This window comes from Eurosta solidaginis, chromosome 3, assembly GCF_040869045.1.
Source record: "Eurosta solidaginis isolate ZX-2024a chromosome 3, ASM4086904v1, whole genome shotgun sequence".
NCBI classification, from domain to species: domain Eukaryota; kingdom Metazoa; phylum Arthropoda; class Insecta; order Diptera; family Tephritidae; genus Eurosta; species Eurosta solidaginis.
Genome location: NC_090321.1, coordinates 188,123,465 through 188,149,894, shown reverse-complemented (window position 1 = coordinate 188,149,894; position 26,430 = coordinate 188,123,465). Strand labels below are relative to the sequence as shown.

Genomic DNA, 26,430 nt, shown 5'->3' with positions numbered 1-26,430 from the left:
GTAACGGAAAATCACCATGTTGTAAAAAGAACCTAGGGTAACCCAGGAATGTGTTTGTATGACATGTATATCAAATGGAAGGTATTAAAGAGTATGTTTTGAGGGAGTGGGCCATATTTCTATAGGTGGACGCCATTTAGGAATATCGCCATAAAGGTGGACCAGGGCTGATTCTAGAATTTGTTTGTACGATATCGGTATCAAATGAAAGATGTTAATGAGAAACTTAAATGGCGTGGGCTTAGTTCTATAGGTGGACGCTTTTTCGAGATATCGCCATAAAGTTGGATCTGGGTTGACTCTAGAATTTGTTTGTACGATATGGGTATCAAATGAAAGGTTTTAATGAGTATTTTAAAATGGAGTGGGCCTTAGTTCTATAGGTGGTCGCCTTTTCAAGATATCGCCATAAAGGTGGACCAGGGGTGACCCTAGAATTTGTTTGTACGATATGGGCATCAAATGAAAGGGGTTAATGAGTATTTTAAAATGGAGTGGGCCTTAGTTCTATAGGTGGTCGCCTTTTCGAGATATCGCCATAAAGGTGGACCAGGGGTGACTCTAGAATGCGTTTGTACAATATGGGTATCAAACGAAAGGTGTTAATGAGTATTTTAAAAGGGAGTCGGCCTTAGTTCTATAGGTGGTCGCCTTTTCGAGATATCGCCATAAAGGCGGACCAGGGGTGACTCTAGAATATGTTTGTACGATATGGGTATCAAATGAAAGGTGTTAATGAGTATTTTAAAAGGGCTCGTGGCTTAATTCTATAGGTGGACGCCTTTTCGAGATATCGCCATAAAGGTGGGCCAGGGGTGACTCTAGAATGTGTGTACGATATGGGTATCAAATTAAAGGTATTAATGAGGGTTTTAATAGGGAGTGGTGGTAGTTGTATATGTGAAGGCGTTTTCCAGATATCGACCAAAATGTGGGCCAGGGTGACCCAGAACATCATCTGTTGGATATCGCTAATTTATTTATATATGTAACACCACGAACAGTATTCCTGCCAAGATTTCAAGGGTTTTTTATTTCGCTCTGCAGAACTTTTTCATTTTCTTCTACTTAATATGGTAGGTGTCACACCCATTTTACAAAGTTTTTTTCTAAAGTTATATTTTGCGTCAATAAACCAATCCAATTACCATGTTTCATCCATTTTTTCGTATTTGGTATAGAATTATGGCATTTTTTTCATTTTTCGTAATTTTCGATATCGAAAAAGTGGGCGTGGTCATAGTTTGATTTCGGCCATTTTTATACCAATACGAAGTGAGTTCAGGTAAGTACGTGAACTGAGTTTAGTAAAGATATATCGATTTTTGCTCAAGTTATCGTGTTAACGGCCGAGCGGAAGGACGGACGGTCGACTGTGTACAGTTTGCAGAAATTTTAAATTACCTTCTTTTAAAAGTGGGCGGTGCCACACCCATTGTCCAAAATTTTACTAATTTTCTATTCTGCGTCATAAGTTCAACTCACCTACCAAATTTCATCGCTTTATCCATCTTTGGTAATGAATTATCGCACTTTTTCGGTTTTTCGAAATTTTCGATATCGAAAAAGTGGGCGTGGTTATAGTCCGATATCGTTCATTTTAAATAGCGATCTGAGATGAGTGCTCAGGAACCTACGTACCAAATTTCATCAAGATACCTCAAAATTTACTCAAGTTATCGTGTTAACGGACGGACGGACGGACATGGCTCAATCAAATTTTTTTTCGATCCTGATGATTTTGATATCTATCTCGATTCCTTTATACCTGTACAATAGGCCAGGTCGATTTTTGGGGAGGCAAAAAAATCGCCCATTGCTCTGTGAAAATCATATTCTAGGGATCAAAATAAGAAACTTTGCCGAAGGAACCGTACCTCTAAAACGAATTCTGATGTCCCCCCTTTGGGTCGTAGGGGCAAATTTTGAAAAATCCCACTTTGAATGCCTATGTTTTTTCTTTTTGGAGTTTTAGTCAGAACATATGTAAATGAAAAATGAATTTAACTTAGTAATAGAAAAGAAATTGAAAAAAATTATTTGAAATTAGCGTTTTTACAAAAATTCCTTGTGTTGTTTTCTTCAAGCCATCACAAGACACAGCAGGTAGAATTGAAATTGCGCCTACCCAAAAGTTCGACCCATAGGGGGGGACATCAGAATTCATTTTAGAGGTATCGTTCCTTCGGCAAAGTTTCTTACTTTGATCCCTAGAATACGATTTTCACAGAGCAATGAGCGATTTTTAAATCGATTCGCCCTACTGTACAACCAACCTTTATCCAATCAAAGTTAATATACTCTGTGAGCTCTGCTCAACTGAGTATAAAAAGTTTATAATCAGCTGTCAGTTATTTATTTTTATGTACATAAATATTTTGATAGATTTTATATATGGGTCATATGGAGCGAAGTCTAAGCAATTTTGGAAAACTGTGCGGAAGGATTACGTCAGAATCATTTCAGAACAATTTCAAGATTGTTTAAAAGATCCTACCGGGGCTACTTCGTTGTCGTTTTGGGATAACCTTGAGACTATCTCTATGTCGTTTTGGGATAATTTCGGATGATTCTGCAGCTATCACCAGATCATATCTGAGCTATTTCGGAGTATTTTCGAGTATTTTTATACTCAGTTGAGCAGAGCTCACAGAGTATATTAAGTTTGATTGGATAAAGGTTGGTTGTACATATATAAAGGAATCGAGATAGATATAGACTTCCATATATCAAAATAATCAGGATCGAAAAAAAATTTGATTGAGCCATGTCCGTCCGTCCGTCCGCCCGTTAACACGATAACTTGAGTAAATTTTGAGGTATCTTGATGAAATTTGGTATGTAGGTTCCTGAGCACTCATCTCAGATCGCTATTTAAAATGAACGATATCGGACTATAACCACGCCCACTTTTTCGATATCGAAAATTTCGAAAAACCGAAAAAGTGCCGTAATTCATTACAAAAGACAGATAAAGCGACGAAACTTGGTATATGAGTTGAACTTATGACGCAGAATAGAAAATTAGTAAGATTTTGGACAATAGGCGTGGCACCGCCCACTTTTACAAGAAGGTAATTTAAAAGTTTTGCAAGCTGTAATTTGGCAGTCGTTGAAGATATCATGATGAAATTTGGTAGGAACGTTACTACTATTACTATATATGTGCTAAATAAAAAATAGCAAAATTGGATGAAGAACACGCCCACTTTTTAAAAAAAAATTTTTTTAAATTCAAATTTTAACAAAAAATTTAATATCTTTACTGTATATAAGTAAATTAAGTCAAAATTCAACTCCAGTAATGATATGATGCAACAAAATATAAAAATAAAAGAAAATTTCAAAATGAGCGTGGCTCCGCCCATTTTCATTTAGTTTGTCTAGAATACTTTTATTGCCATAAGTCGAACAAAAATTTACCAATCCTTCTCAAATTTGGTAGGAGCATAGATTCTATTACGGTAACTGTTCTCTGTGAAAATGGGCGAAATCGGTGGAAGCCACGCCCAGTTTTTATACACAGTCCACCGTCTGTCCTTCCGCTCGGCCGTTAACACAATAACTTGAGCAAAAACCGATATATCTTTACTAAACTTAGCCCACGTACTTATCTGGACTCACTTTATCTTGGTATAAAAAATGGCCGAAATCCAACCATAACCACGCCCACTTTATCGATATCGAAAATTACGAAAAATGAAAAAAATGCCATAATTCTATACCAAATACGAAAAAAGGGGTGAAACATGGTAACTGGATTGGTTTATTGACGCAAAATATAACTCTGGAAAAAACTTTGTAAAATGGGTGTGACACCTACCATATTAAGTAGAAGAAAATGAAAAAGTTCTACAAGGCGAAATCAACAGCCCTTGGAATCTTGGCAGGAATACTGTTAGTGGTATTGCATATATAAATAAATTAGCAGTACCCGACAGATGATTTTCTGGATCACCTGGTCCACATTTTGGTCGATATCGCGAGAACGCCTTCACATATACATCTAAGGGCCACTCGCTTTTAAAACCCTCATTAATACCTTTAATTTGATATCCATATCGTACAAACACATACTAGAGTCACCCCTGTCCCACCCTAATGGCGATATCTCGAAAAGGCGTCCACCTATAGACCTAATGCCCACTCCCTCTTAAAATGCTCAGTAACACCTTTCGTTTGATACCCATATCGTACAAACATTCTAGAGTCACCCCTGGCCCACCCTAATGGCGATATCTCGAAAAGGCGTGCACCTATAGACCTAATGTCCACTCCCTCTTAAAATGCTCAGTAACACCTTTCGTTTGATACCCATATCGTACAAACATTCTAGAGTCACCCCTGGCCCAACCTAATGGCGATATCTCGAAAAGGCGTCCACCTATAGACCTAATGCCCACTCCCTCTTAAAATGCTCAGTAACACCTTTCGTTTGATACCCATATCGTACAAACATTCTAGAGTCACACCTGGCCCACCCTAATGGCGATATCTCGAAAAGGCGTCCACCTATAGACCTAATTCCCACTCCCTCTTAAAATGCTCAGTAACACCTTTCGTTTGATACCCATATCGTACAAACATTCTAGAGTCACCCTTGGTCCACCTTTATGGCGATATCTCGAAAAGGCGTCCACCTATAGAACTAAGGATTACTCCCTTTTAAAATACTCCTTACCACCTTTCATTTGATACCCATATCGTACAAACACATTCTAGAGTCACCCTGGCCCACCCTAATGGCGATATCTCGAAAAGGCGTCCACCTATAGACCTAATGCCCACTCCCTCTTAAAATGCTCAGTAACACTTTTCGTTTGATACCCATATCGTACAAACATTCTAGAGTCACCCTTGGTCCACCTTTATGGCGATATCTCGAAAATGCGTCCACCTATAGAACTAAGGATTACTCCCTTTTAAAATACTCATTATCACCTTTCATTTGATACCCATATCGTACAAACACATTCTAGAGTCACCCCTGGCCCACCCTAATGGCGATATCTTGAAAAGGCGTCCACCTATAGACCTAATGCCCACTCCCTCTTAAAATGCTCAGTAACACCTTTCGTTTGATACCCATATCGTACAAACATTCTAGAGTCACCCCTGGCCCACCCTAATGGCGATATCTCGAAAAGGCGTCCACCTATAGACCTAATGCCCACTCCCTCTTAAAATGCTCAGTAACACCTTTCGTTTGATGCCCATATCGTACAAACACATTCTAGAGTCACCCCTGGCCCACCCTAATGACGATATCTCGAAAAGGCGTCCACCTATAGACCTCATGCCCACTCCCTCTTAAAATGCTCAGTAACACCTTTCGTTTGATACCCATATCGTACAAACATTCTAGAGTCACCCTTGGTCCACCTTTATGGCGATATCTCGAAAAGGCGTCCACCTATAGAACTAAGGATTACTCCCTTTTAAAATACTCATTACCATCTTTCAGTTGATACCCATATCATACAAACACATTCTAGAGTCACCCCTGGCCCGCCCTAATGGCGACATTTCGAAAAGGCGTCCACCTATAGACCTAATGCCCACTCCCTCTTAAAATGTTCAGTAACACTTTTCGTTTGATACCCATATCGTACAAACATTCTAGAGTCACCCCTGGCCCACCCTAATGGCGATATCTCGAAAAGGCGTCCACCTATAGACCTAATGCCCACTCCCTCTTAAAATGCTCAGTAAGACCTTTCATTTGATTCCCATATCGTACAAACACATTCTAGAGACACCCCTGGTCCATCTTTATGGCGATATCTCGAAACGGCGTCCACCTATGGAACTAAGGATCACTCCTTTTCAAAATACTCATTAACAGCTTTCATTTGATACCCATATCGTACAAACATATTCTAGAGTCACCCCTGGTCCACCTTTATGGCGATTTCTCGAAAAGGCGTTCACCTATACAACTAAAGCCCATTCCCTTTTAAAGTACTCATTACCGCCTTTCATTTGATACCCATATCGTACAAACACATTCTAGAGTCACCCCTGGTCCACCTTAATGGGGACATCGCGAAAAGGCGTCCACCGATAGACCTAAGGCCCACTCCCTCTTAAAATGCTCAGTAACACCTTTCATTTGATACCCATATCGTACAAACAAATTTTAGAGTCAGCCCTGGTCCACCTTTATGGCGATATCCTTAAATGGCGTCCATCCGTAGAACTATGGCCTACTCTCTCTTAAAATACTCTTTAATACCTTCCATTTGATACACATGTCATACATGTCATTCCAGGGTTACCCCAGGTTCATTTTCCTTATTTTGTCTCCATAGCTCTCAACTGAGTATGTAATGTTTGGTTACACCCGAACTTAGCCTTCCTTACTTGTTATAGTTCATATTGGTACGCTTTCCAGGTCCTATTGGAAACGTTTTCAAAATCATTTCCTGACTATTTCAAAACACTTTTGGGACTAGATTGATATCATTCCAGAAAATTTATACACTTTTTTGACATCCTTTCTTAATTATCTGCCTCTAATTTCAGGACAATTTCCGAATTATTTCGACTGTTTTCGTGATCAGTTCGTTACTATTTCGGGACCTTCTCAGAATTGTGTTCGGGATCATTTCGGGACTATTTCGGATAAGTTTTGTGACTTTCGTAATTGTTCGGTATAATTTCAGTCCGTACTTGGAATTGTGTTCGGGATAATTTAGGGAATATTTCAGGACTTTTACGTTTGTGTTCGGGATCATTTCATACTTTTTCAAGATTTTTTGGGGCTATCTGCGTATAGTTTCGGTAGTACTACGAGACTGTTTTCGGGATTATCACAAATTGGTGTTCGAAATCATTTAGAAGTTCGGAACTGCTGGTCGATTGCTTCCGATATCATTACGGGTCCATTTTGGAATTGTTTTAGGTATAATTAAGAATATATTTCAGGACTTTTACGGATTTGTGTTCGGGGCTATCTCTGAAGTATTCTAGAAATCCTTTCGGAATGTTTTACTCGAACGAGGCGTTTTGTGGATTTCGGGACTGTTTCTAAACCATCCCTGGAGCATTGCGGCATGATTTTAAAAAGCATATCGGGACTAACTCGAAGTCAGTTTTAGATCTTTTCGAGGCCAATTCGTCATAATTGCGGTGTTACTCTCGGGATGAGTTCGGAGCTATTTAGGGATCATTTCAGATTTTTTATTGGTGTCATTTTTGGACCCACTTCGAATAAATAGGCATTGTTAGCAGGACGTTTTAAAACGTTTGGGATTGGTTTCAGGATCATTTCGGAGGTACTTAGGGATCAATAATTTCAAATAGTACTTCAACAAGAAGTGTCCTATAATGCATTGGAGGAACTTCACTTAGGCTCGACCATATATCTATAATGGGTTCTTGGTCATAAAGGAATAGAGGGTAACGAAAAGGTCGATGTGTTAGCAAAGGAAGAGGCAGCACCCGATGAATCGACGATAGACTTCCCCATCCACTTGGGGGAATTCAAAAGGAGGCAGAAGTTGCATATGGTCCATCGCAGGAAAGTCGTGGAGAGGAGCGCATGACTACTAAATTTCTAAGATCATGTGCAAATCCTACGACGTTGTACTCACAAAATTTTTCATAGGCATACTAACTGGACATATCTTTCCTCTCAGATAGTTGCCAATGGAATGATTGTAACATTCAATATCAAGCACCCCACGCTTTTTACAGTGAATTAAATTATTCTGTTAATAACTTAAATTTTATTATAATTTTATTTTGAGGTGATTAACTATAAATGATTGTTTGACCTTCTACTACTGTTATATAAACTCTTTTTAATTGAAAATTATTTTCTATTTTTTAGTTCGGTTAGCTATAAAAGCGTGTTTTTTTTAGTTTTTTTAAACTATTATTTATTTTTAATTTTTTAGTTCAAGTAATTTTAAAAGTTTTAGCCGAGAGTGATGAAACCTCGAAACGCCAGCGGTCCATGGATGAATCCAACCCCACGGCACCGAAAAGGGCCAAGACGCAGGGGGCTGGACGTGGTCTTTCGCCGAAATTGCCAAGGGTTGGCAGATCATTGGCATTATAGACGAGAGCAGCGAAGATGGCAGGATCCCGAAACAACAGTGGAAGTGGGTTGAGGCCGCGCTCGCTACTGTGGCCCTTAAGATTAAGAAAGACAACCCTGGTCCACCGCCATCTTACACCGATGCAGGGTAGTTCCTGAGCAAGGTCAAGCTAATTGCCTGTGATGACGCCAGGTCGGTAAACCTCTATAGGGCCGCCGTCACGCTGATAGGGGTGGTATATCCGGGCGCGCGCCTCAAGGTTGTGGAGGCGCGTGATATCCCCTCACGACCAAGGGCTAGCGCCTGGGTTCCAGTGACGCCAACGAACTCAGCTGACATCCTGGAGCTGCTCCAGGATTACAACCCGCCACAGGTTTGGAAGTCAACCCGGATAAAACCGAGCTTGTCCTCTTCACGAGGAGGTACAAAGTACCAAATCTTACACCGCCCAGAATTGGGGGTACGTTCTTAGCGTTTAGCGATCAAGTCAAGTATTTGGGAGTCATTCTGGATAGGAAGCTATTATGGAGTGCCCATATAGTGGAGCGATCCAAGAAGGCAGCAGCAGAGCTGTTCACCTGCAAGAGGGCAATTGGCACCTCCTGGGGATTCTCCCCTAAGGTGACCTACTGGATTTACACAGCCATTGTGCGCCCGATCCTTCTTTATGGGTCCTTGCTCTGGTGGCCTGCACTAGCTAAACGTACCTATCTTAAAATGCCTCAAAAGTTGCAACGGAGTTCGGAGCTCTGCATTACCGGGGCTCTCGGCTCCACTCCAGATTCCGTTACATACATACATGTACACATAGATACATAGATAGATACAGGCCAAGCTAATAAAAGCGTGTTAAAAAGGGCTCCAGTATGCTCTTTCGTAGATGTGCCATGCATCCACTTCTATCATTAATAAAGGAATGCGTTTTTCGCATTATGTGCAGAGTTTCAAATCTATGGCCATTTGGGGTGGTCACAAGTTCAACTGACCATATGTCCGTTAACCTCATGTCACCCCACCATCACATTATTACATTGTCATCGAGCATTGATACGTGTGCAAAGTTTCAATCAGACTTATGGCCATTCAAAGTGGTAATAGGGCCAATTGACCTTTTGGCCGTTGACCTTATGTCACCACGCCATCGCATTAACCCAGCAAACACAGTTTCTAACGTTAGAGAAATATTGTAATTTTACATTAGAATTTTACATGTATTTCGATTCGAAAACTAGGTTAGAGAACAAGGTTAGAATTCGACTGTGAAACGATTCGAATAACTCTAGAAATGCGATGTTATGATCATTGTCACAGTTAGCGATTATTTGAACGACATAATCACTCATCCTTAGTGTTATACAAACAAAATAAAAATAGTGAAAAAATGTGTGGAAATAATATAAGCTGCGAAATAATTTTTTTTCTTTATAATAACAATCACTACTAAGTGAAAAAAAGTTAAAAAACGAAAGCGAGCAGATTATTGAAGTGGCTATTTGAATGGCATGAAGAAAACGCTTCCTCATCCGTACCTCAAACCAACGCTGAGCTCAATCTTTAAGTACGGTTTTAATTTAGTATAATAGAAAAAGTCTTTAAAATATGTTCATTCTTAATACATAAGCTTGTAACCAAATAAAAGTACTTGATATAATGAAACAATGAAAATTGCGCTGATTTTAAATAATTGAACTTAATTGCGCATCACTTCAAAATTCTCATTAGAAACTCATTAGAAATTGACGTTAGAATTCGACTAGAATTCTAACCCTTTTCTCGATATCGAGACCGAAGTCCCCTTTTTGTCGAGAATGCTTTAATTCGCGACAGTTTGGCAAATCGTCCTAGAACCTTCTACCTTAGAGAAATACTTTAGAATTCGATTCGCCTTCTAATCGTTTTCTAACCTAAATGTTTGTTGGGAATGCATTGTCATCGAGCCTTGATACATGTGCAAAGTTTTAATCAAACTTATGGCCATTCAAATTGGTAATAAGGCCAATTGACCTTATGGCCGTTTACCTTATGTCACCACACCATCACAATAATGCATTGTCATCGAGCCTGGATACGTGTGCAAAGTTTCAATCAAACTTATGGCCATTCAAATTTGTAATAAGGCCAATTGACCTTATGGCCGTTGACCTTATGTCACCACACCATCACAATAATGCATTGTCATCGAGCCCTGATACGTCCGCAAAGTTTCAATCAAACTTGTGGCCATTCAAAGTGGTAATAAGGCCAATTGACCTTATGGCCGTCGACCTTATGTCACCGCACCATCACATCAATGCATTGCCATCGGTCCTTGATACGTATGAAAAGTTTAAAATTAATCAGACTTCGAGAAACCGGTGAAAATTAGCTCAAAGATTCCGTTACATAGATACAGGCCAAACTAATAAAAGCATGTTAAAAAAGGGCTCCAGTATGCTCTTTCGTAGACGTGCCATGCATCCACTTCTATCATTAATAAAGGAATGCGTTTTTCGCATTATGTGCAAGGTTTCAAATCTATGGCCATTTGGGTTCAATTTACCTTATGTCCGTTTACCTCATGTCACCCCACCATCACATTATTGCATTGTCATCGACCCTTGATATGTTTGCAAAGTTTCAATCAAACATATGACCATTCAAAGTGGTAATAAGGCCAATTGACCTTATGACCGTTGACCTTATGTCACCCCACCATCACATTAATGCATTGTCATTGACCCTTGATACGTTTGCAAAGTTTCATTCAAACTTATGGCCATTCAAAGTGGTAATAAGGCCAATTTACCTTATGGCCGTTGACCTTATGTCACCACACCATCACACTAATGCATTGTCATCTAGCCTTGATATGTGTGAACAGTTTCAATCAAACTTATGGTCATTCAAAGTGGTAATAAGGCCAATTGACCTTATGGCCGTTGACCTTATGTCACCACACCATCACATTAATGCATTGTCATCGGTCCTTGATACGTATGCATAGTTTCAAATTAATCAGACTTCTAGAAACTTGTGAAAATTAAGCTCAAATATTCCGTTACATACAGGCCAAGCTAATAAAAGCGTGTTAAAAAAGCAGGTTCTCTCCTCGGCAGTGTTCGGCAAACACTTCGAGTATATTTCTGCCACAAAAAGTTTCTCAGCGAAAATTAGTCTGCTTGCAGATGGCGTTCGGAGTCGGCATAAAACATGTATGTAGGTTCCATCCCGCCAATTTGTAGAAAAAATTTAAAATTATTTTTTTTTACAAATCGTTGATATAAATGAGCCCTTGAGTGCCCACAAAACTTGGCTTAAAGCGTGCTATGAACGCTTGGTCAGAAGAATCTTGCAACTTCTGTAACTAAGAAGTTGGCAAGTACAGTTCACTAGTATTCACTCGAGCCAAGATATCCCCGTGATAGTTTTCGAGGATGTCGTTATTTCCAGCTGGTGACCCTTCGTGGCGATCGCGAGTCAAGGTTAAGCCTTCAAAATCAGATTTTCCACCTGTTAAAGCAGTCTTAAACATTCTTGATATCGTCTTCATCAGGTCGGATGCTTAAATTATTATCCCATTCAACTTTTAGTTTTGTTGGCTAATCAAATACAAACTTTGAGAGCATTTATGTTAGGGTACGTACTATTTCAAAACCAAACAGCATTACGTAAGGTCACAAAATAAAATTATTTTGCAAATGAATGGAATTAAGCCGTAAACAAAGTCATAAAGACCAATTACTGCACATGCTGTCATTATCTTCAATCATCACTTATCAAATAAATTTCTCTGTTAACTCAAATATTCTCATTTAAGCGATGATCTGCATTTTTTCAAATTTTTGCAAAATAATCACTTTCAATTTCAACAAGACAGAATCGTTAAACGTTTGAAGTTAAAAGTCATTGCAATTTATTTAGGCGAGTACTTACAGATTATAAGAGTGAATATGTAAATATTTATGTATGCATATGCGTATGGGATGCCTGAATGCGCAAAAAAAACATACTTTTTACTCACACGTGTAATTATTTTTAAACCGAATTTTGTAAAACATGGACTAAACTTCTAAGAAGAAATATCTGCCAACTGTTCTATATTTATCTAGGATTTGAGGCTCATACAGGTTGCTGTGAATATTCATATTAAAGTATTGTACTATTTACAGCAGCAAAAGTTATTTCTCACCGCACTTAATACGATTAAAATTCACTATAGGCAAACCCCACATATGCTATTTGCATATCACTTGTAACTGTCAGCTTTTTATTTAAATTTCTGACAAATTTTGCCATTTAAACGATGAACTCAAAACAAGCAAATAATGGCACGCATGTGAAATGACTTTCAATCATATATGTAATACTTCTATATCACTACTACTGAACTGTGCAGCCTGTCAAACATTACAGTACAGATATACAACGAGAGAAGGAGACAAAATCTCAAGGCTGTCGTTAAATTTTTGTAAAAAAGGGACTTAAATATATGATGTATATTGGAACGATTTTCCCTCATCCCTTGTCAAATTTGGTTTTGAGACAAACCGGTTTCGGCGTTGTGCCATCAAAGTTGCTATAAAAAATGCAACAAATATAGTAGATTCTAACATGGCACATAGATTGGTCCAAATGAACCCTTCGGCTCCTCCACTGGTTGCGCTACCAAAAATCCACAAGCCGGACACGCCAATGAGGCCCATCATTAATTTCAAATCGGCACCATGTTACAAACTGTCCAAATATTTAAAAACGATATTGATAGATACTCTGGAGCTAAGGAACGAATATGCTATAGCTAACACAACAGAACTAATAGAGAGACTCGAGACCGTAGAGCTAACAAGAAGCAGCAAATTGGTATCTTTTGACATAAAAGATTTATACCCATCTATACCACTATCGGAGACTTTGGACATAGTTAGCTCAACAATAGTTCATAACACAAAAAACAAAGTGAAAAGTATGCAAATCACAAATACGCTAAGAACCACTTTACGTCAAAACTATTTTAAATTCAACAATAAAATATATAGACAAACAAACGGTCTTGGAATGGGAAGCCCCACATCAGCAATTCTTATGGAAGTGTTCATGCAAAATCTGGAAGAAAAGTACATACAGGAGCTGAAGTCCAAATTAGGCGTGTCATTTTATGCTAGATACGTGGATGACATAATATGCGTTTTAACTACTAATAACGAAGAGCTCGTACTGGAGTACCTCAACAAACAGCACGGCAATATAAAATTTACAATGGAAACCGAAAAAGACGGAGGAATCAACTATCTAGACCTCACGATAAATATTGATAAAGAAGCCAAAAGATTTAACTATGACATATATAGAAAGTCAACGGCCACCGACACAATAATACACAATACCTCAAATCACCCTCAACATCATAAAAATGCAGCATTAAGGCACTTGGTACATAGACTTGAAAGAACACCTCTTACACAAGAGGCATATAAGAAAGAACTTGAGGTCATATATAATATCGCTGCAAACAACGGATATAAAAAAGCACTAGTAGATAAGCTCAGAAGGACAAATGGAGAACCAAAAAGAAATAATGAAAAGGAAAATAATAGCTGGACGACTATGACATATACTGGAAAAGCAACATATAAATTGGCAAACTTCTTTAAAAAATACAACATTAACACAGCATTCAAAACATCGAACAATCTAGGGCGAAAACTAAGAACTAACATTAACTCAGAGGATCCGTTTAGCAGCCACGGCGTATACAAGCTTACCTGCGGATGCCAGCATGGTTACATAGGACAAACAGGACGGCAAATAAGAATGAGGTTCAGAGAACATATTAGAGATTACAACAAAAAAATACGGAATTCAAACATTATACCCGAGTCTAACTTCGCGAATCACATGGTCGAGAATGAATGTTCCCCAGCAAACATCAATAAAACAGTTAGGGTTCTTCACATACAAGAAAAGGGCCGACGTCTCAACGTACTCGAAAACATGGAAATCTACAAACAGAAAACATTCGACGGCAGAATAATAAACGAACAGATAAACACAATTTCTGACACAATATTCGAGCCTTTAAAACTTGTTTACAGGAAACGGCTTAATAACACAGGTACATCAGACAAACACACAACAACAAATAAACACAAAACAATTAACACACCAAAACAAAAAACCGACAAAGAAGGTCAAACGACTAAAATCACAGATTTCTACCTACCCCAGTCAGCCACACAAATCGATTAGTAAAACCACCCTCGGTTCTGAACAAACACACAGCACATACACATAACTAAATATACACAAGCATCAATTTGACAATACCTGCTCATATACCTACGAACTATAAATACAGGACAAATGACAACAACAGATCAGAACGAAAATCGACACTGATGATGGCACAACGCCGAAACCGGTTTGTCTCAAAACCAAATTTGACAAGGGATGACGGAAAATCGTTCCAATATACATCATTTATCCACCCAGTCGGAAAATCAACCAAACAAGATAAGTCATTTAAATATATGTATATTTCAATGAGCCGTCTTGCCTCTATCAATATTGTACATTAGGCTTTTTCGATATCCAAATGAAAAAGTAAGCTTTTGTTTTCCATTAGTATTATAAAATTTTCAAATCATATTGCAATTTAAAGACGCACGCGCAGGGATTCGAGGAATATATCCCTTCATTGCGAGATGCTAATGGCACCCTTCTGGTTCAATCTGGCTGGAAAACAGGATTTGTTGGTATGATCGTTGCTTTAAGAAATATTTTTCCACTATTTGAGAAGTTAAAAATTTTGGCATGACATACTTTTTAACTTATAAGCTTTCACAAGACTTCCTGGAAATCTTTTTTGGTGCAGTTAGGGCAAGAGGGGGTTTAAACAACAATCCCAACGAAGTTCAATTTAAAAGTGCATATAGACGTCTCTTAGTAAGGCCCGAGTTAAGTGCGACTGAAAGTGGGAATTGTACCTTCGACGGCGAATCCATTTTAGAGGCATCATCAGCGTCTACTAGTAGCCTTAAAAAAATAGCGAGGTAATAGATTTCGAATTAGCAAATGTTTATGTTAATACGATGTGGGGATTGTATATGTGGACAATGTTGTTCGTTATATTGCTGGCTATGCTGCTTGGAAGGTACAAACGAAAATAAAATGTTCCACATGTTAAGGGCAATTGATAGGTGAAGAAATGCCTTTACTTTCAGCGCACAAAAATAAAGGTCCGTTTGTCGCACCATCTGTGGACGTATGTAATATTTGTATAGTGTCAGAGAAAGGTTTAAGACAAGTTCTCAAGGCACGCCCAATTGGAAATGCAAAATTAAGTTTAATAAATAAAAAATTCTCCAATAGTATCATGGACGATCACACAGCCATCGAGAATTTATTCAGCAATGACACCTTTAATAATCACCGGATACAGCTGTGTAATAAGTTTTTATTTGGATATTCGTTTGTTTTTTGAAACGAAAAAAAGCACGGACGAAAAAGAGTATGTTAGAAAAAAATTTACAAAATTGATACTATTTCATCACCAATAGCAGGGCTGGCTGCTCATATTTTGTTTACTTCATCAAAAATTTACTTCATTAAAAAACTCAAAATAAGTAAAATTTTGAAAACGTTTATATATCGCTTATTCAAGCTAATTCACTTTAAATTATTTTTAAAAATATTTAAAGAAATGCTCGTTGGGATGTATGTATAAGTATATTTTTATACATGTATATTTAAATTTTTTTCATCTCAAAAAAATGAATTATTCGCCTTGTTTTTTTTTTACTATGTAATTAATATACTATGTATGGCTGCAGCCATGTTTAAATAATAAATACATCAAGCTTTGTATTCTATTTGTTGGCCTTTTCGTTGTTTAATCGACTAAACTGAGATTTTATAACAATTAGTATGCAGAAGTTGGGTAAAGGGGATAGTTACCCGTTGTAACCCCTTTAATACTTTTTTTACACACGCTACTACAATTCACTAACACTAACAAAGCCCGCGCATGCGCAGAACATACATTTGGACAGTTTCAGCAAATAATCATTGACAGAAAATTTGCACCTTAGGAAGATAGGAAGGAAGTATTATACATATGGGGTATTCCATCCCATTTCGACCAATTTTGAACCCGACCACTTTAGAATTGGCTGAAAGTTTTTCTTCTTTTTCTAGCTTACGAAAGACTTTTTTCAGAATTTTTTCAAACTTTTTCATCCAACTCAAAAAAAGTTATGAATTTAAAAAAAAAACACCGTTTTTTTTTCAAACTGCTTTCAAAAATAAAAATTTTTTTTATCAATTTTATTTATATAACAAAAAAATGTAAGAAAATAATTTTTAAGTATTCTTTTCTTTATATATTATGGTAATCTATGTGTATACCGGCCTAATCCAGTTGCTGGACAACGAAAGCGAGTCATTTTAATCGTAGATTACCATAATATATAAAGAAAAGAATACTTAAAAATCATTTTCTTACATTTTTTTGTTATATAAATAAAATTGATAAAAAAAATTTTTATTTTTGAAAATTTTTTTTTTTCAATTAAATAAAAAAAAAATATAAAAAAAAAATCGGCCTACTCCGAGATTAGTGGTGATGATTGCAGAGTTGATTGAAGTTTTTTATGAGAAAAAAAAAAATGGCGAAATTCGAAAAATCTCGAAAAACTGAAAAACTAAAAAAACAAAAACTTAACATTTTTTTTGTATTTTTTCCGAAAAGTACATTTAAAAACAAATTTAAAAAAAAAAGATCCCAAACTGTAAATTTTTGAAAAAGGTGAAACGGTGTTTTTTTTTAAATTCATAACTTTTTTTGAGTTGGATGAAAAAATTTGAAAAAATTCTGAAAAAGGTCTTTCGTAAGCTAGAAAAAGAAGAAAAACTGTCAGCCACTTCTAAAGGGGTCGGGTTCAAAATTGGTCGAAATGGGATGGAATACCCCATATGCTTTCAATAAATTTTCACAAACTTTATTCCCACCTTGTATGTGACTCATTCCATGCTAAATCGATCCATTCCGTTTGGAAGAACTTGTTTTTCGTCAAACGTCTAGTCAAATTAGGATTTTTGATAAACTAATTGCGATGTTTGGCCTTCATCAGTTTAATTTTTCCGTTTTGTACTGAAATTAGGGTGGCATTTTTAACTTCTATGTCCTATACATTCTGACCCTTTTCCATTTAACTTTTCAGTTGCAATCATATTTTTTCGCCTCAAATCATTGGCGGAACTGACATGGAACTAACCATATGTGAATAGCTATCTGCTATGGTTTTAAAAGCATTTACAGATATCAGAGGTGTGTACCGAAGGTATAAATTTAATGTTATCAAAATTACAGCGCATGCGCACGCACCTAAATCACAATTTAGCAATGCAAATTCACCACAATTGTATTTAAGAACTATTATGTACAATCTTTTAACTTTTGAAACTTGGCACATTAGCGTGCAGTTAATTTCGAAATTTCGTGCACAAAGCAAAACACTGCCGACAAATCTTATCATAGTTTTAGTTTTTTCAATATGTGAAAATTAAACAATCGATTCATGGTCTATTGTACATACATATATATGTACATACTTGGACATCCCGTTGACCGCCAACGAACCTGGTTTTATTAACTAAGAGGTATAATGTACCCAAGCTAGAAGGGTTCAGGAGAGGCGAAGTGCTGCAAAGTGTCGAAAATAATGTTCAGATCTCACGACATCAGATTAACAAAGTAATCTTATGTAATAAGTGGTGATCTTGGGCTCATGATGGGCTTACTTACTGGACACTGCCTCCTGGCGTCACATGTTTATAAGTCAGTACTCGTCAGCGATATCAGGAAGAGCGGGCTGCTGGTGGAAATGATTAACCACGTTCGGTGTTCATACCTTGCAGGTTAAGACTCCAGATATTAGGTGCCTCTCACAGCTATCATATCTAAAAGCTACAAGTCGCATTTGTCTTAGAAAGCTTTTAGTATTTGAATTAACTTTTATAGCGCTTTTCAGGGTGAGGTCCTTATGGACCGGTCACCTAATTTTTTATCAAATACGTTATTACATTGAGTATTACTTAGCTTCATATTTAAAATCCGTGTGTAACATATTTCAATCCTTTTCTTCTCATTTTAGGGTCTCGGGCACATCAGCGGTTGTCACATCAATCCTGCCGTCACAATTGGCTTTCTGGTTGTTGGTGAAATGAGCATTTTGAAGAGTTTGTTCTACATCATCGTACAATTAGTTGGAGCCATAGCGGGAGCAGCAGTTATAAATGTAAATTTGAATAAGCTAAAAAGGAACAAGTAAGGAAGGTTAAGTTCGGGTGTAACCGAACATTACATACTCAGTTGAGAGCTATGGTGACAACATAAGGGAAAATAACCATGTAGGAAAATGAACCGAGGGAAACCCTGGAATGTGTTTGTATGACATGTGTATCAAACGAAAGGCATTAAAGAGTATTTTATGAGGGAGTGGGCCATAGTTCTATAGGTGGACGCCATTTAGGGATATAGCCATAAAGGTGATCAGGGTTGACTCTAGAATGCGTTTGTACGATATGGGTATCAAATTAAAGGTGTTAATGAGTATTTTAAAAGGGAGTAATCCTTAGTCCCATAGGTGGACGCCGTTTCGAGATATCGCCATAAAGGTGGACCAGGGGTGACCTTAGAATTTGTTTGTACAATATGGGCATCAAACGAAAGGTGTTAATGAGTATTTTATAAGGGAGTGGGCCTTAATTCTATAGGTGGACGCCGTTTCGAAATATCGCCATAAAGGTGGACCAGGGGTGACTCTAGAATGTGTTTTTACGATATGGGTATCAAATTAGAGGTATTAATGAGGGTTTTAAAAGGGAGTGGTGGTTGTTGTATAGTTGGTCGCCTTTTCGAAATATCGCCATAAAGGTGGACCAGGTGTGACTCTAGAATTTGTTTGTGCGATATGGGTATCAAATGAAAGGTGTTAATGAGTATTTTTAAAAGGGAGTGGGCCTTCGTTCTATAGGTGTTCGCCTTTTCGAGATATCGCCATAAAGGTGGACCAGGGGTGACTTTAGAATATGTATGTACGATATGGGTATCAAAAGAAAGGTGTTAATGAGAATTTTAAAAGGGAGTGGGCCTTAGTTCTATAGGCGGACGCCTTTTCGAGGTATCGCAATAAAGGTGGACCAGGGGTGACTCTAGACTTTGTTAGTGCGATATGGGTATCAAATGAAAGGTGTTAATGAGTATTTTTAAAAGGGAGTGGGCCTTCGTTCTATAGGTGTTCGCCTTTTCGAGATATCGCCATAAAGGTGGACCAGGGGTGACTTTAGAATATGTATGTACGATATGGGTATCAAACGAAAGGATTTAATGAGTATTTTAAAAGGGAGTGGGCCTTAGTTCTATAGGTGGACACCTTTTCGATATATCGCCATAAAGGTGAACCAAGGGTGACTCTATAATGAGTTTGTACGATATGGGTATCAAATTAAAGGTATTAATGAGAGTTTTAAAAGGGAGTGGTGGTAGTTGTATATGTGAAGGCGTTTTCCAGATATCGACCAAAATGTGGACCAGGGTGACCCAGAACATCATCTGTTGGATGCCGCTAATTTATTTATATATGTAATACCTGCCCAGATTTTAAGGGTTTTTTATTTCGCCCTGCAGAACTTTTTCATTTTCTTCTACTTAATATGGTAGGTGTCACAACCATTTTATAAAGTTTTTCTAAAGTTATATTTCGCTTTAATAAAACAATCCAATTACCTTACCATGTTTCATCCCTTTTTTCGTATTTTGTATATAATTATGGCATTTTTTTTTCATTTTTCGTAATTTTCGATATCGAAAAAGTGGGTGTGGTCATAATCGGATTTCTTTCATTTTTCATACCAAGATAAAGTGAGTTCAAGTAAGCACGTGAACTAAGTTCATTAAAGATATGTCGATTTTTGCTCAAGTTATCGTGTTAACGGCCATGCGGAAGGACAGACGGACGACTGTGTATAAAAACTGGGCGTGACATCAACCGATTTCGCCCATTTTCACAGAAAAGAGTTAACGTCATAAAGTCTATGCCCCTACCAAATTTCGAAAGGATTGGTTAATTTTTGTTCGACTTATGGCGTTAAAAGTATCCTAGACAAATTAAATGAAAAAGGGCGGAGCCACGCCCATTTTGAAATTTTCTTTTATTTTTGTATTTTGTTGCACTATATCATTACTGGAGTTGAATGTTGACATAATTTACTAATATACTGTAAAGATATTAAATTTTTTGTTAAAATTTTACTTTAAAAAATTTTTTTTTTTAAAAGTGGGTGTGGTCCTTCTCCGATTATGCTAATTTTTATTAAGCGTACATATAGTAATAGGAGTAACGTTCCTGCCAAATTTCATCATGATATCTTCAACGACTGCCAAATTACAGCTTGCAAAATTTTTAAATTACCTTCTTTTAAAAGTGGGCGGCGCCACGCCCGTTGTCCAAAATTTTACTAATTTTCTATTCTGCGTCATAAGTTCAACTCATCTACCAAGTTTCATCGCTTTATCTCTCTTTTGTAATGAATTATCGCAATTTTTCGATTTTTCGAAATTTTCGATATCGAAAAAGTGGGCGTGGTTATAGTCCGATATCGTTCATTTTAAATAGCGATCTGAGATGGGTGCTCAGGAACCTACATACCAAATTTCATCAAGATACCTCAAAATTTACTCAAGTTATCGTGTTAACGGACGGACGGACGGACATGGCTCAATCAAATTTTTTTTCGATCCTGATTATTTTGATATATGGAAGTCTATATCTATCTCGATTCCTTTATATATGTACAACCAACCGTTATCCAATCAAACTTAATATACTCTGTGAGCTCTGCTCAACTAAGTATAAAAATAATTCATAACTTCCAAAAAATATATACATATATATTTCTATAGGCCGCCGTAACCGCTGACGTTGCTGGTAAGGACTTGGGTGTTTCTGGTTCTGCTTTTGGACTCAGCGCTGGAAATATTGTGCTCATCGAAGCTGTAATTATGTTCATATTGGTGTTTGTTGTTAAAGCCGTTTCCGACCCTGGCCGTATGGATATCAAAGGTTCAGCGCCACTTGCTATTGGACTCTCGACTGTTGCTGGCAATTTGTGCGCTGTGAGTGGCTATTGCTTTTTTAAATTAATTAGAAAAACAATGTTTAAACTTTTTTGTATTATATATTAGATAAAATTAACTGGCTCTAGCATGAATCCAGCTCGTTCTTTCGGCCCTGCTGTTATACAAAATATCTGGACGGATCATTGGGCTTATTGGATTGGACCAATTGCTGGTGGTATTGTTGCCGCAATTATTTATCGACTTGTCTTTAAGGTACGCAAAGGCGATGATGAAGATCATTCTTATGATTTCTAAACAAATGCAACGTATGCATGTTTGAAAAAGTTTAAAAGCAACAACAACAAATTTTGTAAAAGTCAACTTGCGCACGCCGCATAGAAACTTAAATTTAGCACTGGCGTTTTAGCTAAAGTTTGTATGCGCGTATTGAGAGAAATTTGTTTTTATTTTGTGTTTATACTTGCATGCATTATACCTTTTATATCTTAAAGTATGTATGTGGAATTTTAAAACGAGCTGAGTAATACTATGTTCAAACAGAAAAATAAATTGAGGCAATTTCGATTTAAATTGAGTGGTGTTCATACAACTTTATTTAGCTTATACAATAGTAATTTGATAGCTGGTTGGCTCATCTCTACAGTAACAACATATCTTTATTAAGACTGTCAAAATGTGCGTGATGATATTAGGTGAATGGAATGGACTGAAAACACAACACTTTGAAATTTTTGTGCATTGTAAGAAAATGTGTTCAATGTTTTGGTTTCATTTTGAGTTTGCCATCTTCTTTTGACAATCCCTACTCCAGTGAAATGAAAGACATAAAATCAGCTGATGAGATGCGCCAACAATATAGTTCAGCCATGCGTAATTGACGTTTAAATATACTCAATAAACACACTTTACAATGTTGCATTTGCAGTTTGAAACAATTTATTACGCAATTTTTTTTAAATTGGCAATTTATTATTACAATTTATTATATGACAAATTGCGTAATAAATTGCCCAAATGGTATAAATTGCCAATTTGGTGTGTATTTGAACCTAGTATAAGCTTGATGCTATACATTAAATTGCTTACGCACATACAGTACATTGACAGTGTAATTACATTGACAGTGTAATAGAATCAAATATTTTTTACGTTTAAGCTCTTCAAGAAAATTTTCTGATTTCTTATATCCACCTGCAGTTGTACACGTTGCAACATTAATCGAATAACGGTGGATTGTTCAGTTGTATAAAGAAATTGATATAAATCTCAATAAAATTTCTATAAAGTGGGCGTGGCACCGCTAAAATTCAATCTTAATGGTGATATGGTAATGGTACAAATTTCTTCGAATTAAAAATGGCCGCTGGTAATAAAAATTCGGTGACAGCGGCAACGGTTTTATGGGAAAATAAGCGAAATTACCACAAAGCCACGCTCACTTTTTATACCCAAACGTCATTTTGTCCGTCCATCCGTTCGGTAACGCTATAACTTCAATAAGAATGGATAAATTTTCACCTAACTTTGTAAACGTTCTATCTGCCTTGTGAGTGTAATATCACCCTATCTCAGCCGCTGTTTTGAAAAAACCTTATGGAAGAAATTTCTTTAACACCTCGCTGATTTGCTGCATTGTCGTCATAACTCAAAAAACATAATTTTCCAGGAGAGCCATTCAAATATTTTAACTGCCATATGTTGCGCATATAAAGGCATATGTTCATTTTTATAACACGTGCTAAATTTTTATACTAATCACGAAGATTTTTTTATACAACATAGATCATAATATTGGGTACGTTTATATGTTATTAACTCAAAAGTCATGTTTTTGAGTTATGACGACGTTGCAGCAAATGAGCGACCTCATTTCAGAAATGGTTTGAAGAACGCATTATCCAGAGATGGGACAATAATGAGAACAATTCAAATGTATGCAAGTTTTAAACCGAAGGTCGTTTTTGAAAGAAATCCTGTGATAGGGTTTTTAAAAAAATGTGCATCTGTTGGCCACTCGGCAGTCGATATTATCGTTGGTATTGAAAATATTCCATAGCAGTCCATAACCACGGTCATTTTCTCGATATCGAAAATTTCGAAAAATGAAAAAACTGGAAAATTTCAATAACAAATACTTATCAAGTTGCGAAATTTGACGATTGGATTGATTTAATGACGCTAAATGCAAGTTTATAAAAATGCAACGGCACACTTTTAATAAAAGAAAAATTTGCGAAACTTAAATTTACGACAGCGACCTACTTTTTAAAAACAAATTTTTTAGTAGTTCAATTTCGAATAATTGACTAATTGTTTGCATTCGAGTAGTGCCACATTCCACTATTCGACGTTCTTTTTTTGTATAATGACTTCTGCGATTCTTGAAGATGTTGTGGAGTTGTTGTTATCCATCCGCAGCTCACATATTTTGCACTTTGCCTCTTTGCCGTCCTCTCTGAGTTGGGAAAAAGAGAAATAGTTCTAGCTCAATCTCAAAAACTCTGCAATTTCTTTAGGGTATATAACTACATTATACTAAAATTCCAGCTCAACAGAGATATTGAAGGGTTCGGATCCAACGAAATAATACCAACAAAGGAAATTAGATCTACACTAGCTTAGAACTATCGAAAAAGTACAAATAAACCAACTAGTTCTAAACTAGAGATATTAATGTAGTTCGGAACACACAAAAGATAATGCAGCGAGGACAGTTTCCATAGCCTAGAACAACGCCATATTAAATTTGCCAGTGGAAATGATGTAAAAGAGATATAGGGCGGACTAGTAGTGGTTCCGAATGCACTAGGAGCGCACCAGTTTTATACCAGATATTTTTCCTACAGGGTCCATGTATGATACTCTCAAAACAACCAACAGTTTCTGAACAGTTGAATTACTGCAGCTGGGTATATAATATACGCTTGCACCCCAACTTATACCGATTTCACACAGAAACTAAATCTAATCATAATTTTTTTTTAATGAAATATTTTAATTTTCCTTTTCACACATGGCCATTTGCTTCATTAAGCGAACACCTGCCAGGTGCCCCAAAAAATATTAATCTTTTAGACAAAATTGTTAATATGAATACCAGCCGTTTCCTCCGTTAGTACTATTACTATGCATGCATGAAAAATTTACTAATTATTTTATTAACAATCTGTGTGAAATTGTTATAAGACTTTTTATATATTAAATTCAATCTTTTAGTTAGTTTGAGAGAAAGTGAACGAAAGATATTTCAACAAAAACGAAAAGTAATTGCGTTACTTCGGAAAATCATACCTGACTCTATTTCACTGTCAATTACTGTACATACATACTTATTTTCAATACACGTGAAAATGTTACGTTTATGCAAATTTTAGTATTATTTTATGTATGCGTATGTTGATTTCTAATTATAATTATCCAAATAAGCATCACATTTACAATTCATATGCCAAATAATCATTTCATCTGCATAGTTAGTATAAGTCCACTTTTAGATGTGAATAATAAAAAAAAAATTCTTAAGTGGTCTCATACAACTTTTAAAATAAAGCGTCTCGATTTTAATTCATTAAGTTCTTTCTTAATCCTCATCTCATTCTCGACTCCATTCATTCACTCCCGCCATCCAATGCCACAAAATATGGAAATGCCCTTAAATACCAATTTCTTGAAAATTTTGAATTATTATTTTTTTTTTGCACATTTTGTATTGTTTAGCCTTTTATCTGTACCTAAATTTTAATTTCTCTAAACTTGAAAAATATTTAAAAAATTTTATAAAAAGCCTTTTTTTTTGGATTTTGTGCATGTGAATAAATTTACTATTATTAAAATTGACCGGAATAACCCTAATACTTAAACAGAGGAATATATTCCAGAAAATTATTTACGTAGACAAGACTATTAAGGTACAGACAGTTCATATGACAATTATGTGACACAAACACAAAATCCATGGATCTTATATTAAAAAAGTTAGTACTGATTTTTTGTAATTTTCAAAATTTAATCGAATTTTTTCAAAACGGCTCGGTAGAAAAAGCTTAAATTTTGGATTCTGACTTAATTTGGTCCATAAAATAAGAATCCACGAGAAAATCGGTTGTGCTTTGACCCTTCAATTAAACTTGCTTCAGGCACACCGTGACTGATGAAGGTTCATCTTCAAAAAGTCTTCCAAAAATACCACCAACTCTGTATCAAAGTTCAGATTATTTAAACGACTTCGACATCGTACCGTGAATAATGAGTTTTTGCGATCTGAAGAAGTCAATGAAATAATTCGTCGAGGTCACCAAAAGTGTCCTGTTATTTTTCCATGTGATCATCTTGACGAGGCATTTCCTACCTCATTGTTAAACAGAATCTTGCCAAATGGAGAGAAAGTGGAGCGTGCTTTTTATTGCCTACCATGTCGTCTTTTAAGCACCAATACTTTAAATCGACCTAAAATTTGTTGTGAGGATATTCGAAATTCCAGGTATGGAAGAAGCTATATGATAAACTGCCATCACACGAAATCACACTAAATGTTATATTCAATGGCGATCTTTACAAAATCTAATTCAAAAGAAGGCTACAATTGATACACTTATCAATGAACAGCTAATCACTGAAACTTAAAAGTGGAAAGAAATTTTATATAGAATTTTGGACACTATTTTATTTTTGGGTGAAAGAGGCCTAGCTTCCAAAGGCGAAAATATATATCTTGGTGAACGAAACGATGGACATTTTTTGGGCATCTAAGATCTCATAAGCCATTATGATCCGATCATTTGGAGAAAGTTAGGATTTCGCAACAGCAGCACAAACGTTTCCAAGTTCACTATCTTTCCCCATACATTCAGAATGAGTTTATAGAAATTTGTGCAAAGCACGTGAGGGAAACTATATTAGATCAAGCCAAGAAAGCCAAGCATTTTGCTATTTTATATATATGTTTATTAAGTCTATGAACGAAAAGAATCTTACAGACTAGATACAAATGAATAGAAAATTATAAAAACTATATAGTCAAACTTATATATTAATTACCGTGTAAATAATAAAAAAGAAAAAAAGATAACAATGAGATGAATAAATAATAAAAATAAATTACAGCCACAAATCCAGAGAAGACTTGAACGTACTTCTCGACAAAGAGAAATCAAGAAGGAAACTCCCTGAGAGTCTATTAAATACGGTAAGTGCGCGGAAAATCGGGTCAAACATGCAATAGTTAGCTCTACCGACACGCAAGTAAAGGGCAAGAAAGTACGAAGACAC

General features: G+C 36.4%; 1 protein-coding gene across 8 annotated transcripts in view; it reads left to right on the top strand.

Moving 5' to 3' along the window:
• The window catches only part of LOC137244796 (aquaporin-like), a 127,509-nt gene extending 105,777 nt beyond the window's left edge, over positions 1 to 21,732 (top strand). For all 8 annotated transcript variants that reach the window (XM_067774316.1, XM_067774320.1, XM_067774317.1 and 5 more), the window contains 3 exons: positions 18,176 to 18,319; positions 20,986 to 21,198; positions 21,268 to 21,732. In XM_067774316.1, the coding sequence (XP_067630417.1) occupies positions 18,176 to 18,319; positions 20,986 to 21,198; positions 21,268 to 21,456 (546 nt within the window). In that variant the 3' untranslated portion in view covers positions 21,457 to 21,732. The remainder of the gene's footprint in view (positions 1 to 18,175; positions 18,320 to 20,985; positions 21,199 to 21,267) is intronic.
• Positions 21,733 to 26,430: the final 4,698 nt, after the last annotated feature.